This window comes from Leuresthes tenuis, unplaced genomic scaffold (genome assembly GCF_036924035.1).
Source record: "Leuresthes tenuis unplaced genomic scaffold, fLeuTen1.0.hap1 SCAF_11, whole genome shotgun sequence".
Taxonomy (NCBI): Eukaryota; Metazoa; Chordata; class Actinopteri; order Atheriniformes; family Atherinopsidae; genus Leuresthes; species Leuresthes tenuis.
The window spans coordinates 24,987,372-25,002,820 of NW_027325365.1; the positions used below are offsets into that span (position 1 = coordinate 24,987,372).

Below are 15,449 nucleotides of genomic sequence, written 5' to 3' on the forward strand. Positions count from 1 at the left end.
TGCTCTGTGTGCATTTTCGAGTCATGTGACTTCTGTACGTCTTCATTTATTCACTGAAGTTTCACTTTGGAGCCACATACTGGTAACCTATAGTGCAGTTTGTGATCTAAAAGCATGATCTCTTTGGGGGCTTTACATCTACAGCACAATAGTATATTTTATAAAAATAGAATTTATTAAAAACATAATTTAGTTAACACAATAATAAACTCTTACAGTCGTGAAAACATTAAATTAAAACCAATCATGATCTCACAGTTCAAAGATTCAGAGAGCGATTTAGGTGTTAAAAATGGAACGTCTCCCCTCCAGCATTTTGGGGTCAAGGTACTCTTGAGGTCAGTCGGTCTCTCTTCAGAGGTCGGTCCAAACATTTCACTGTGTGTGACGTTCCCGGTCGCATCCAAGGATCTGTGGCGACAGTTTCCGCTGAGCTCCGAGTGTAAAGACTGCCAGGGGAAAACTGGGCGGGGGAGGAGTCGTCGTCAGAAGCGTCCGGCGGTGCTGCAGAAACACAGGCAGAGCTGTCCGTTACTCCTCCTCCTCACCTGCTGCTACAGAACTCACATTGTTCAGAACACCAACGTATTTCCAGCAGAGAAAAAAAGCCTCATCAACAGTTTCCATAGTGATTTAAAGCAGCCACAAATTTTCTAACTCATTTCCCCAAAAAATGCATCCAAGAACTGGCAATACGGCACCCAGCAGATTTGAATGTTAGAGTTGTACCGGCTGTCCTGTTCTGGCTTCTCCAGTCGCTGCTCGGCTCTGCATCGCGCCGCAGCCGCACACCTGATTCGCCGTCACGATGGCCAGTAAGGTGGCTGGAAGCAGCTCGCTCCTGGAAGTGAACATAAGACTGCAGCTTTTCACCACACAAGCACACATAAAATGGCCAAGCTGCCAGCATTTAAGCAGAGTACCTGGGACTGCTGCGACTGTTTGGCCAGCCTCCTCCTCTCCCTGGCCGACAGCTGACGGATCCTCTCCAGCTCTGGAGCATGAGGCACCGGGGAGGCATCGCCTAGGGGGTCTCAACGCAACACACACACACACACACACACACACACGATCAAAAGTAAAAATCGACACACAAACTAGCTAAACAGTTTTAAAGTCCTCCTATTTGAAAGGTGGAAGCACTTCCACGTGTTTAGGTCTTACCAATGAAAGCGCTCTCTGAATCGAGCAGGAAACTTCTTCCCGATCCTCCGCTCACACTCCTCTGAAACACAGTCACAATGGGACAGGTCACATGATGCACCACATACAATGTTGGATTTCCATAGAGCTGGATCTCATTATCTCACCAGATAATCGTTCTGTTGTGGTGGGGACAAGTCGACATAATCTGAAAACCAGAGAGCACATTCTTTACCTTTCTCCCCCTCATTACCCCCCAAAATTGCAAGCTTCAGATCCAATTTTCACCTTTGAATATAAACAAGTATTGTAACACTCTTCTTCCATTCTTTACACATGCTGAGGAAAACCGGAAACAGATGCAGCAGTTTACTGAGACCCGTGCAAACAGAGATACAAATACAGAATATGAAGGCAAAAACAGAGTTTGTACAGTTCTAATGAGCATGAAAATCCATCTTTGGTCTGAGCTCCTTTATTCTCCAACACAGTCCGAACCCTCTTACACAAGCTTTCTGTCATTTCTTTAAGTAGTCTTCAGGAATAGTTCTCCAGGCTTCTTGAAGGACATCTTTGGATGAAAATGATCCAGTTCAAAGACTGGAGAGAAAATGAGTAAGAGATTAAAAACAAAAACGCGTTCTTACCGTCCTGGACTGTAGATCTCTGACTGCTGAACTGCTGATATGAATCTCTGTAGTCCCGACTCCTCCAGCTGGCCACGCCCATTTCCTCCAGTACGGCATCATCACCGGAGCCTCGACTCCCCGTCTGTCTCATAAATGCACACACAAAAACCAGTCAGCCTCACGATGCTGGTTTACAGCGGAGTACAATCCAGATCCCGTGTTACCTGAGTATTTAAGCTGAAGAGAGTCGTGGATACGCAGCAGGTTTCTGGGCTCCGCGGTTCTGGAGCTCTGCCTTCGGACCGGAGCCTGGAGCCGGAGCCTGGCCATGTCGAACACATCCACGGCAGGTCGCTCCCGATGTCTGGACAAACGAGGACAAAACGCTTGTCTGGATCAGCAGATTCCTTGCAGACAGTCGTGGCCATGAAGTCTGACAGGCCGTTCCACCTTAACCTTAATTCAGATACTTCCCCCGTGGGTTTGGGTCATTTCTTGTTTTCCATTAACCGTTAGCAGAGTGTGGAAGTGGCCACAGACAGGTGGAAATACATGTTCAAAGATAGTTTTGTATTTTTTTAGTCAAATCAGCCATAAAGTAGGGCGGCGCAATTAATCGTATTTTGATCGTGATCACAGTTTTGGTGGCCATTAAATGAACCTGATCGTCAACGATTCAAAATGCAGCTCTGCTGCCTGCATCTAACCACACCTTCTCAACCAGTAGTCTACAAACCACCAGGGGGCGAAAACACGGTTAAGGCTTCATTAAGCTGCCTAAATAACAAGCGCGCAGTGTAAGGCAGCGAGCTGGACAGTCAAGAGTTAGACAGTCTATGAGTTAGACTGATGAGAGCAAGTCATGTCGAAAGCCGAGAAGAATACAGAAGCATCTGGGGACGGCGAGGAGCTTGTGCCTCGAAACGGGGCGACATCCATTGTCTGGACTCGTTTCGGATTCAGGGCAAGAAACGTTAAACAAGAGCAAGTTATTTGCAAAGAGTTTAACAAAGTAGCGTCTGCCCAGCAGAGCAACACCACTAATTTGTTCAATCACCTGAAAAAACATGACATATTCTTCATTAAGGAATTGGATGATGTATTATTTAGATATTTACATTGCCACCTGACCCCTGGGGTGACACCCTCACCCACATGAAGCAGACTGCTGTCAGCTGTGTTGAGAAGAGAAGAATCTTTTGCCATCTAAAACAACAAACTTCTTCCCACTTCATCAGACGGTGCTTTGATTTGTTTAACATTCACTCTACTTCATGATCCCTTTCTGAAAAGCTTTAAATTCAGCCCGACCACATAAAACCCTCTGATTCTTCAAACTGGGAGCGCTCTGATCGGTGGGATAGAGACCCTGAACTTTACTCAACCCTTTACGTCCTATAAGTAGTGAGGGAGCAGCAATGATGACGCTTTCAGTCCACACTGTGGCACTGAGTCAAAGGCTGCTCTGCTGTGTTGACCCGCCGTAAATACATGTGTTTTACACACAAATTCAGTCAAAAAGACGCAAATCGAGTGCGTTTTGTTAATGTTGTAAAACGTGGACTCAAGACAACATCTTTTTCCATCATTTATGGCCACTTTAAGCTAATCTTTAACCATTGGAAAAAAAAGTTTTCAGCTAACTTTAATGAGTGTGCATATATGAAGCAACACGCAGCACTTAATGTGATCAACACCACGAGGTTTCAGTCAGAGTGCAGCTCTGCGTGGCTCTGACCTGTGACTCAGGGGGGACTCCAGCTCCTCCCAGTCGCCCTGCTGCAGACGACTCTCCAGGCGTTTCTGTTCGCTGCGAAGCTGCCGACGCAGCGCCGACAGCTCACTGAACAGGTCCCGGCGGTCCCCTGAAACACACACACACACACACACACACACACACACACACACACACACACACACACGCCCTGAAATACACGCTCACAACGACCACCAATTCTCTAGAATGAGCTCGGATCGCCGGGTAAAAACGCAGACACGAACCATTGAGCGAAGGGTCAAAAAAACAGTGGAACGAACTTAAAACTCATTCTGTGTGCGTGCAGTACCTGCAGCTCTGAGCTGGTTCCGACAAGCAGGGACAGGAGGGGACTGAAGACCCGATAAGGAGCGGTCCTGAAAAAGAAAACACCAAGAAAAAAATGCTTTTCAATACAGAAGAGGAAGGGTTCAAAAACTATCACTTCTTTTTAAGACAGAGGTATATTTGACTTACAGACAAGGGAGCTGTTGAGTGCTGGCTGTCAGCTGTCGGGGGCCGGGGGGTGTACTGCTGTGTGCCATGTTTCTTCTGCAGGGTGGGGATTGGAGGTGAAGGCTCCCTGCGGACCTAAAGACACACAACCAAACGCAGTTTAAGACGATTTGTGCCGATTGCTCTGTGGTTGTTACCCGCCGTCTGCCTTTAGATGTCATTCAAGACCAACAGAGGTGATGTTAGGACGGCTGCAGGTGAAATGAAGGAACAGGTGATTCCATCCAATCTGCAACCATGAGGAAGGGAAATGTACAGTTTCAGACAAGCTTCATCTGTCAGACAGATGGCCTCACATGTGACTCTCGAATACTTTGGTATACAGAGGAGTTCATGGTGGACTCAATGACTGCAAGGTGCCCAGGTCCTGTGGCTGCAGAACCAGCCCAGATCAGAGTGTAATGTGTCATGTGTTGTTGATCTTCTGAGGTTGTATTTGTCTGATTTTAAGACAAAGCAAGGACCAGTTGATTCCTGATCAACAAAACCTCGAATTTAAAAAAGGTGTACTTTCTTTGTCACATGACTGGTTCATCCTGCATCCTGATAACAGTTTGAAAACAGAATTAAGGAACTCATACGTCACTCTTTCTTGCTCATTAAGGGCTCTGATACACCAGTGAAATTGTTACTTTGTTACTGCTTCCACTCACAGTGTTGGAAGCTGGCCGGTTGCCTGACGATTAAAAAATGAAGAACAGCACAGCAAATAGTCAGAGCAAAGACATTAGGAGTATATTAGGACTGAAGTGAGCGTTGAATCTTCGGACTGACCTCCTCCACTTGGGCCTGCCTCTCCCTCTCACACTGGCTCCTCAGTGCTGCGTTCTCCTTCTCCTCTGCCTCCTCCTTTTTCTTCTCCGCCTCCTTCCTCCTCTGCTCAGCCAGCCGAATCAGCTCCTCGTTTTTGGCCTTTTGCTGAGAGACAGAGAAGCAGAAGATGAGAGAGGTAACAAGTGGGTCAGATGGATAACAATCCAGGCAACTTTAAAGTCTTTCAACTTTACGATACGTAAAATGGCAAAATAAACCTCCATTTCTTTCCTTCTCTTCCTCTCTTGCTCCTCCTCATACTCCCTCTGGATGCGCGCCCTCTGCTCTGCCAGCCTCCTCTCCTCTTTCTCCTCCTCCAGTCTGGTTTGTTCCCTTTCCTCTGCTTTTTTACGCATTTTCTCCTCAATCTGGAAAACACACGCAGGTCCAGAGGACCACAGTTGTTAACTGCTGGAGCCGTTTTCCTGAGAGGCAGAAAGCTAAACTTGTTTAACTCCAGTTTAAAGATCCCTTTTCCTCGTGCTGGGGAGCACATGCCTGCTGCCTGAGGTAAGCTTTGTACTTGTCCTGCTCCTGGAGCTGCTGTTCGGTGGGCTGGTTGGCAAACACGTTGCCTCTGGCAAACTGCGGCGTTTGGACGTGAGTGAAGCCTACAAAAGAAGCAGAGAAGAAGAATTGTAGTCCCAGTTTGACGAATGGACTTTATCTCCTAAATTCATTTTTCATCGAGCAGTAAAAGAGAAAACTCAGTGAGACTCGACTGTGATCGAAGACCGAGCTCAACTTTACACACTTAATGTAGTTTTTTTTTTTTTTTTAAAGATTCTCCTTCTGTAAATGTTTTTCCACACAAAAAAACATGAAGAAGAAGGACGGTTACTTGAGATCCTGTCACTGGCGTCGTGGTTACTGCACTCTGCTACAGCTGCAGAGACCCTCTCGGCGGGGTCGCGCTGCTCTGCCCGGCGGGCCGTCATGGCGGCCGTGGCTCTCCTCTGCCACTGCTCCGGGTTGCTGTAGGCCTCCTCGTTCAGCTTGTGCATCTGGTTGAGGTCAGCTGGGCGGTCGGGAAACACAAGTTCAGATCATTCCAAAAGCCTCGCGCTGCCTGCGTACCGTTCACCGTTTCAAACGGGAGAAAAGGAAAGAGGACCCACCAATGAGGTTGCCGGTGCTGTCCCTGAGCGGGGCCCCTCCTCCGCCTCTCCCCCACGGCTGGTGGTTCTTCATGTCAGCCTCCAGCTGGGCCTCGTAGCGCTCCCTCTCCTCCTGCTCCAGACGCCTGCGCTCCTGCTGCTCCTGGATCTACAAACAGTTTTTCTAAAGTTACTTAATGCTCACTAGGTGTCAAATGATACCATAAAGAAAATGGAAATATTCTTTATAAGTGGCTAATTTGAGGGAGTAAACATCGGCGATCCGTGTACTGTAAAACAATGATTTTCTGATCAAGCGCAATTTTCTAATCGTAGAGGAACTTAATTTGGATTTGTTAAGCCACTCAACACTGACCCATGAATCATTCAAGCATTAAAAAAGGCTCCTAACCGAAGGGATGAACCGGCGTTATGTCGACACATAACAGACAGCTTTTAATTGTGTCCTTAGATATGTTGGTACTAGCCGCCTGTCACAAAGACACATCATTTGTTCCATTTTCTTTGACAGGATTTTCTTTTGACATTTCCATTGTCTTAAATACTATTTTCCTCCCATTTTTGAATCTGATTTAATAAATCACTGCACCCATGTCCTGTTTTTCAGGCCAAAGATAAATGAGAGGTGACCCAAACTTTAGAACAGTACTGAAAATCACACACAATGACAGTAAGCCTGCAGGAATCTGGATGCCAGACTAATTCCTAGAGAATTTCTTTATCTTGCAGGATTTCAGAGGAAGACTGGAGGGACTGGGATGGGACTGAGGTGCACAAACTATTTCTACTGTCGACTCTAAGGAGAGGACATTACCTCTGCTCTAATAATCCACTCCTAGCTGCATCCGTTTTACCTTTACGTTGTAAGGATCGCTGTTCCCTCTCCTGGAAGACTCCGGCCAACATGGCGCAGACTAGGGTGCAGTCAAAGCAAAAGCTTTCTGTCACTAATTGTCTTTGTATTCTCAAGCAATGCGAGTTGTGGCCAAATAAGATCCGAGACAAACTCAATCAGTGCGTTTCCTCACAGGATTACAGTCGTCACTGCTCCAGGGACACAGTAAATGGATTTCTGCCTGCGTTTAATTCCCTTCCTAACACAAACAGTAAAAAACTGACTGTTTTTTCTCTGAAAATAAACTAAATCAAAGAGGAACAGTTGTAATAACATTGGAATAAAACCTGAAACTTTTAGTGTATATTACTGTGGTAAAGTTGCTCAATCTAAGCATCAGGTCCATTAGTTGTCATTTTTTCTGAGAAAGATTAGAATTCCTGTGGGTGATGATGGTAATAATCCAGTTTACTTGATGAACTAATCAAGCAGAAGTCTTTCCTGTGGACCCACCTGTTGTTTGAGGGCGTCTCTGTAGCTCAGAATCCGGTCCCTGGTTGATCTGGGCCTCTCTGAGGGGAAGCCCACGCCTTGTGAATCCACAGCTGCAGACTCATTGCTGGGCCTGTTAGAACTGTTGCAGAATCACACTGTTCAGACCCGAAGAAAGTGTTATTCCACCATCTCTAACCACATATTTCTCTCTACCCCAAATTAAATTGAACCGTTCCACTGGAGTCCCTTTCCAATCACACTGAATGACTGTGGCTGCACTGAAAACAACTGAAAAATGCTGATTCCTTTCTTCCTTCTGCAGTACTCAAATTCTGCATCCAGTAAAAGGTCTTTGTAAGTTTTAAATTCCTGAAGAGCAGAAGAAGAAAGGCGAGCGATGCCTAACAAGGCCCTGGAGCTAACCAACAGAGAGTACACTGAACTTTTTTGAAAGGTGTGGGCTTCCTGAGCTTCTGTTCTTACAGGAAACGTGTAAATATATGAATACATGAAGCCCTCTGCTACCTTAGAGGCAACTTATGGTGTTAGAAACACAGGCAGGATGGAATAATTGATCATTTCTGCTGTGATAGAAATAGCTGGGAAGATGAGACATTCAAGTTAGATTATTTTTGCGAACATAACTTCACCTCCAATGCAATTTGTTTCATTAAAAACTGGCATTTGGGTCGAAACTGGGCTCACAAAGACGACTGAGAAGTGTGAAAGTAAAACAGATGACCGTGCTGCACCTTCGGGGAGTTTTTTTTTTTTTTTTTGAGGAGACACGTACTGTACAGGAGGCTCAGGGAAGCCGCCTCCACTGTGCTGGCTGCGAGGGCTGTGGTTGCCAAAGCGGCTGGGCGCAGCTCCCCCTGGTGGTACAGTCCAGTACGACATGGGAAACCCAGCACCAGGAACGGCCAAATGTCCATCTGGACAGACGAGTTGAAAACAAACTGAGGGATAATGCTGAGTGTGGCTTTTTTTTCCTCTCTTAGTTTAACAAGCACAGATCTGCCAAAAAGACCCGACAGACCAACACTTACAGTACGCCATGTTTGGGTCGAGCAGGTTTCTGGTGCCGTAGTGCTGGTGGAATTCTCCATACGGGCTTCTGTGAGCTTCACTTAGAGAAGGAGGAGGGTGAGGAAGAAACAGAGGATTTCTGGAGGGACACAGATTGACAGAAAAATATTCAGGATGTTATACAACACAGAATGAAGCTCGCTTGTCTGGTTCTAACTGTTTTCACATTGTTTTACGACTAGAATACACATAACTTGAATTCAAATTAACATCATAATAAAGTTACTTTTTACAATAGTAGGAACAGCATTTCTAACTGGAACATTTTAGAAGTTATTTGCAGGGGTGCCACTTCGGTGACCGCCTTACTGGAGACAGTTTTAAATCAATCCACTGTGTCTTACTTAGTTTTTACACATTGATGCATGTGCATAAAGAGGAGAACTTATGTGCATTAAATTAGCTTAAAACAGAAAAAGGCTGCATATTCTACAGGTGAGTGACATCACCGTACCCTCACCCTTACATTCTGAGGAAAAATCCCACCCAAAGCGACATAAAAAAAAAATCTTTTATGAACTTAGAATTGGGTTTCAACTATAAAGTAAGGCTGAGTCTCAGGGCGCCGAACAGGGCCGGGTTTTCCCAACTGTTTCAGCAAAATCCCACTTTTCTCTATGGGAGCATTTGTTTATTTATTTATTTTTAAATCAGTTTTTGTCAAATTTTTGCAATAACGTAATGATAAATCGCTTCATCAAATCTAGTTGTGTGCGTTTGCTCAGAGCTGTGGGGCGAGTTACCACTGCTGGACTTTAGCAGGGGCTTACCGGGGCTCTAGCCCAGGGCCCCGGCGCTTTGGGGGCCCCAGATGCTGTTTGGTATTTTTGTAAATGGACTGTACTTGTAAAGCGCTTTTCTAGTCTAGCTGACCCCTCAAAGTGCTTCTAACACTACACGCCACATTCATCCATTCACACACACTCATACAGTCTATACATAACTACGTGCTTTCTAACCATTCATACACTCATTCATACACGCGGCGGACGTAACCATGACCACGGATAATGCGTACAGTACTGATCCTGCGCAATGGGGGAAAAGTGGGGGGAAAGTGAAGTCCGCGCGGGAGCTGTCAAAATATGAATGCTAGCATCGGAACGGGCGTACAAACATCAGAAGCGGCTCTTTTCCGGATCGCACTTTAAACGCAAGCTTGGAAATGGTGAGTACATCCAAAGACAGTGGCTGCTTTACTCTCCATCCACTGTGTTTTGCTTTGCGTGTAGCTTTTTCAGCGATGCTAAAAGTCAGTCATGCTTTGAAACGGTTTCAGTGACTGGAAGCACGCATCCGAACGCATGAAAGAGCACGAAAACAGCAGAATCACAGAAAAGCAATGCTGACATATATTACACTTGCAACAGCCAGCGGAAGGATAGACACAGAACTGCAGAAACAATTTGAGTCGGAGTGTGCATATTGGACTGAAGTGTTGAGAAGAGTTGTGTCCGTTGTCAAGTTTTTGGCAGAGAGAAGTCTGGCTCTTAGAGGATCCAGTGACATCTTTGGCCGAACTGATAATGGGAATTATCTGGGTATTCTGGAATTAATCAGCGAGTTTGATCCCTTTCTGAAGTCTCACATAGAGAAATATGGAAATGCATTTCCCCGCTGATGGGGGATCGTGTTTTATCAGAAGTAGTCAGTGAAGTAAAAATGGCGAAATCACTGTTGACTCCACGCCAGATGTGGCACATGTTGATCAGCTTACATTTGTGTTGAGATATGTGTCACCTGAAGGACACTCTCAGGAACGCTTTCTGAAGTTTCTACCCATTGAAAGTCATACTGGGGAAGCTTTATGTGAGTCTGTACTCACTGAGTTTTGATACCTTTATTTCCACTTGTGAAGAGCTTGCAATGCTGGGTTATTTTTTGCTTGTTCATATGGCTTTGTTAAAGTATATTTGAGAGTTGCACTTTCTTGCACTAGATGTTTTATAGTTTGTGTTGAAGTCCATGCAACAACAGCAGCAATTCAAGGATTTTATTTTGTGATGCCGACAGCATATTGTAGTTTGGAACCCTGATCTGTGGTTTTGTTTTTCTAGAAACCATTTCAGGGTTGTTTGTAGTTTGTGACAAATGGCTTATTAAATTGTATCTTGTGAAGTGTCTGCTGCTTGTCATCTGTACCAAAACACACACACACACATATATATATATATAACCATGATAAAGCAGGGGCCTGCACATTGGCTCAAGCCCAGGGGCCCACATCCTCCTAAATCCGGCCCTGCGAGTTACACAACAGAGTATTTCAGCACAAGAGTGTGCTAGATGAAACTAAAAGAGGCTAAGCTGAAGTTCCAGGAATACCTGGGAAGGTCCATGGCACTTGGGAAGGAGGGAGCGGCAGGCTGACTGCTGGGAGACAGGCCGAGGGCAGAGCTGTACTCCAGCAGAGGAGACTGGAAGGCAACATGTGGCTGCTCAGGAGGAGGCATCTTCCTTTCTCTGACCGCAGTCTTCTCATCACTGGGTAAAGCTCTGGATGATGATCCGCTCTCTCCTGTCGCTGAACGCTCCAAAACCGGAGGACCCGTTCCTCTGTTCAGTCCGAACTGCCTGATCCGGTGCGGCTGGAACGTGAACAAAGACTAAACTGATGAAAAAGGAGCATACTGTAAATATATTCTTTACCAAAGTGTGTGATGTCAGCCGGCAGCCAACCTGCTTCTCGGGGTCATTTGCTCCTGTTGCAGCAACTTTAAGCTCCAAATCTTTTTCCCTGCAAACAAACACCAAACATGCGTACTGTTACCAGTCTGCATGAAACATTCAGGCCATGCACTGGCTGTCACAAGAGGTGGATTAGTGAGGACGCACCTCTTCTTGTTGCGGTGCTGCTCGGCTATCTGCTCTTGCAGCTCCTGTCTGTAGCGCTCCTTCCTCCTCTGCAGAGTCTCGTCTGTATCAGCCGCTCCTAAAGACACGGAGCACACAGTGCAACAGGTACGTTATGTATTCTCTTTGGAGAGTGAGGGTGTTCCAGATATTTAAAACACATACATTTCCTAGATCTCGTCTAGAAGAGAAGCTGCCCAGCTGTAAATCTTTTACCTATCATAAGACCAGTGGCGAACTCTGTGTTCTCATTCTTACACAGCGTTCTTGATCTCCTTCCTTCTCTGCTTATACCAACTAGATTCTCCCTCTTTTCCCTGTAAATGCAAAAATAATAAAGATATTGTAAACCAAACCACTTAGATACTTCAGCATGTTGTTTAGGTTTTTAAGAATACACACACAAAGCCTCAGATCCCGCCATCTACCTGATATCGTTTCGAATGGTTTGGCTCTTCTCAAAGCTGGTTCCACCTCCCAGAGGCCGGCGCCTTCTGCCTTCCGTCGGCTCCAGCTCTCTGAAACGCTCCTCCTCTTCTGAATCCCGGTCGCCTGGCCTCCCCTGCTGGCCGCGATACCGAGGGAGCGCTGATGAAGGCCCCTCGTCCTCCTCGATGGACGGGCTCGTGACCTCAGCGAGGCGCAGCGTTCTGTGCGACCCTCTGTCCTCTGTTACAGCAGCCCTGTCTCTGTGTTTGGGGAAAACACCAGCCGGCTCCTCAAGTGGGAGCTGCCAGAGAAAAAATACATCACTGAAGTCACGTTTAATAAGTGGGGACGAAGAAGTCAACTAATTAGGCCGAAAATTACACACAACAGTGGTTTAACTGATAGGGTAGTGTTGTTTTTATCATGTTAATTATCAAGAATTATCAATTATCACGAAATGATCCCAGAGCAGGACATACTGCAAACCTGGCTTTGAATACGGTGGAGATAAAGCTGAGGCCTCAAAGATCAAAACCACTTGCAAAACTGCGAGAAAGGCACACAATTAATGAGCCTGAACACACCCTAAAACAGACATTGAACTTCCACCAGGGGAACGTACTAAATGTTTTGCCACAGCCCTCAGTCTCATGACCTGTTCATCAACCATTTAAGCATATACCTCCTCACGTACAAGATGAGTGACTAAACCCACAGAAATAGAAGCTTTTTGGCTGTTTGCAAAAGGTTTTTTTGGCCTCTCTTGCTGAGCAGCAGAAGGCCAGCAGTGGCTTTTCAGCCGGGCTGTTCTTCTCCTGTTGTTCTTGTACTGCGGTGCCTGTTTTTCCTCTTTGAAACAGCTGCTGAGTTGGTACATCAGGAGAATGTACCTGATATGTTGGTATTTAAACCTGTGAACGTTCCACACAGCCTCTTCTTATGAAGTTGGTAGACGGGCCTGTTCTGCTCTTTCTGAGGTCTCCAAAGACGCCTTCATCTTGTTGTGCATTTCGTGTTTTCATTGTCAGTTTTCTGTCCTGACATTTTGGCGTCTTCCTTGGTTTCCCATTTAAAACTTTCCAATTTTGTTTGTACATGCTCCAAGTTTTAGACTCCGCTAACTGGGAACCAGCAACAGCTTTTGCCTCACTCTGAGCTGAATTACCTTAGCTGAGGGAGATTAACTCCTCCATTCCAGTGTTTCCACTGATGACTCTCTTTGCTGGAGCCATGTTTCCTGCCAATCAGCCAGGCACAGCTCAACAAGGCCTGAAAACACTCTCTTATCTGCAGACCGGTTTGCATATTTATACTCGCTATTTTACGAGGTGATTCCAAGTTAAACCTTTCAAGTGAGTCTGATCGGTCAACCATGAAAGCAGCCATCCTGTAATGATGGGATGCTTGTCCTGTTTTTCTTTGAGAGGAAATATTGACAAACTATGAGCAGCTGACATGTGAGAAGAGACATTTACCTTGACAGATCTCCTGTTGTCATAATGGCTTAAAACTCCGGGCTCTTCGGGGTCAAAGTGTTTTTTCTGCAATATAAAATGTGAGACGAGCATTCAGCAAGAAAAGCACTGAAGAAGTTTTAGGACGGGATCGCTGATTGTGCCCAAATCAGTGATGACTGGAGTTCAAAGTTAATTAAACTAATCCTAGTAATGGAACAAGGGAAATTTAGAACCATTGACAGAAGAAAATAATCTAAACCAGAAGTGGCCTGCAAGCACACAGTCACCTGAGCCATGTAGCGCCTGTAGTCCATGCGGAGCTCATGCTGCAGCCTCTGCTTCTTCTTCTCATACTCCATACCGAGCGGTAGACCCACAACGCAACTCTCGTCTGGCAAAACACATCCGTCAAAGTTCAACAAGGGACAGATGGTGAAAGGTTTTGTGCCAAAACGAGACAACTGCCACCATTAAACATCCACAACAAGCAGAGACAAACAGGCTTCGTGTATTTTTCTTCTGAACAGGATAAGCTTTGATAACAATTGCAGAAAAATTGATTAGTCGCAGCTGTCATCAGTACCTTTTCCCTGTGCCATAAGCTTGGGAGGGATGTTCTCCTTCACCGTGGACCCATAGGCTCTGTGTGGTTTTGCCTGTCAGTCAAAAACAGAGAAGAAGCCAGGATTGAAACTGGGGGTGTAAAATAATGTCAACACATAAGTGACATTAACCAATAAACACTTAAGAATGATATATAATGACACAGCTTTAAGTGTTGAGTCACCCCTTATTTACTCATGTGTGGTGAAGAAAACAGGACGTAGTTGCAGCCATTTATTGAAACAAATGATGCATCTTTGCAACAGGCTGCTAAAAACAAAGCACCTTTAGATACAATTTAAAGTTGTTTAGGCGTAGACACGATACCGGTTCATCCCCTGACATGGGTCCCTTGAATGACACAACAACCCAATTAACACATTTCACTGAAAATTATTAGACTAGACTGAATATGAGTGAAAAAAACAGCCAAAGCCCAAAGAAAAAAACTCTTAAAGACTTTCAGAAAACCTGGAGAACTATTACTCAAATATCCTTTAAAAGATTACGAAATAATGGGGTTGCTTGGAAGCAAAATATGAAGAACCAAGAGGTGGATCAAGACTTTTCCACAATACGTGCGATGTTGCACATTCCTTAAACAGGGAATGTTGAAGAAGACTACCTGAAGAGGCTGCTGTAGCCACAGATTGTACAGATTAAACTAAAAGAGTAGAGCCTAACAAAAAGAATAAGAAATTCGCTTTGTTAGGGTTAAAAACCTTTGACACACATGATTCAGTGAAGCTCTGAAACTGAACTGTGGTATTACTCTGAAGGTAGTGGCAGACAAAGCCACACAACACGTTCTGGTGATCCAAATAAATACAAAATAAAAAGATAGGTGGAGTGTTTATTCAGCTAAATGTATGTCTCAGTTATAACTGCACCAGTGGAACCACCGGTCATCCAGACGTACCTTCATCTCCATGTAAGGGGGGTCCTGTTCTAAACTGGCTTTATCCTCAGCCACTCGCGCCTTGCGCTCTCTGATGAAGCTCTCCAGCTCGTCATCCATCTCCATTCATCAAAGCTACACAACACAGCAGATAGCACAACGTGCCATTCGTTTTACATCAGTACCTAAAGCAGAGAAAGCGGAATAAATGGACAACTGTGACCATAGAAGTTTGAAAATGTTAACAACAATTCAGTCAGCGCTGCGTATAATATCAAGGACAGACCAACGTTACTGTCTCTTTAATTGTTCGTTGTCAGGCAACTATGACAAGCGTCATATTCCTCACAGACAGAATTAGCAGGCTTAACTTTATAACCTCAGCAATTAACAATGCTATCATACAAGTACAGTAATACAAGTACTAAAACTGTAACACATCATAGTTATTAATGGTTAAAGTAAGCTAGAGCTTATCTCGGCTAACGTGTTAGCCGAGATAAGCAAAGCCAAAGAAAATCCAAAAAGAACAATACAAAATATGAGCGCCAATCTCAGCTAATGGTAAGCTCGCCTCCTTCTCGGCAACCGTTCGTTTTCTAAAGTCAGAAATCAACGAACCTACCACCTTTCGGGGGTTTTCGCTTCAAAATGTTAGCGCTGCAACGGTTACCTACTTAGCCCAACATCTTTGGCAAGCTAATTGTGACAGTTTTAGTACTTCCGGCTTCAGGTGTCAAAATAAGATAGAAAACGAAAGATCACAATAGAAATTATTTGCCATCTGCTGGGTTTCCGCGTTATCGACTTAGACA

General features: G+C 45.1%; 1 protein-coding gene across 1 annotated transcript; it reads right to left on the reverse strand.

Moving 5' to 3' along the window:
• Window positions 1–162: 162 nt before the first annotated feature.
• On the reverse strand, window positions 163–15,335 carry LOC140318417 (centrosome and spindle pole-associated protein 1-like). The gene is given in 29 exon segments (XM_072396232.1): window positions 163–504; window positions 730–841; window positions 924–1,033; window positions 1,165–1,225; window positions 1,311–1,351; window positions 1,791–1,896; window positions 1,898–1,914; window positions 1,997–2,136; window positions 3,511–3,637; window positions 3,839–3,905; window positions 4,006–4,119; window positions 4,819–4,962; window positions 5,076–5,225; window positions 5,356–5,468; window positions 5,699–5,875; window positions 5,976–6,123; window positions 7,324–7,444; window positions 8,099–8,240; window positions 8,355–8,473; window positions 10,720–10,982; window positions 11,074–11,131; window positions 11,230–11,326; window positions 11,464–11,564; window positions 11,676–11,977; window positions 13,152–13,217; window positions 13,421–13,524; window positions 13,717–13,789; window positions 14,656–14,819; window positions 15,260–15,335. Coding segments are annotated over 28 exon segments (3,360 nt in total). The 5' UTR covers window positions 14,761–14,819; window positions 15,260–15,335; the 3' UTR covers window positions 163–322.
• Window positions 15,336–15,449: the final 114 nt, after the last annotated feature.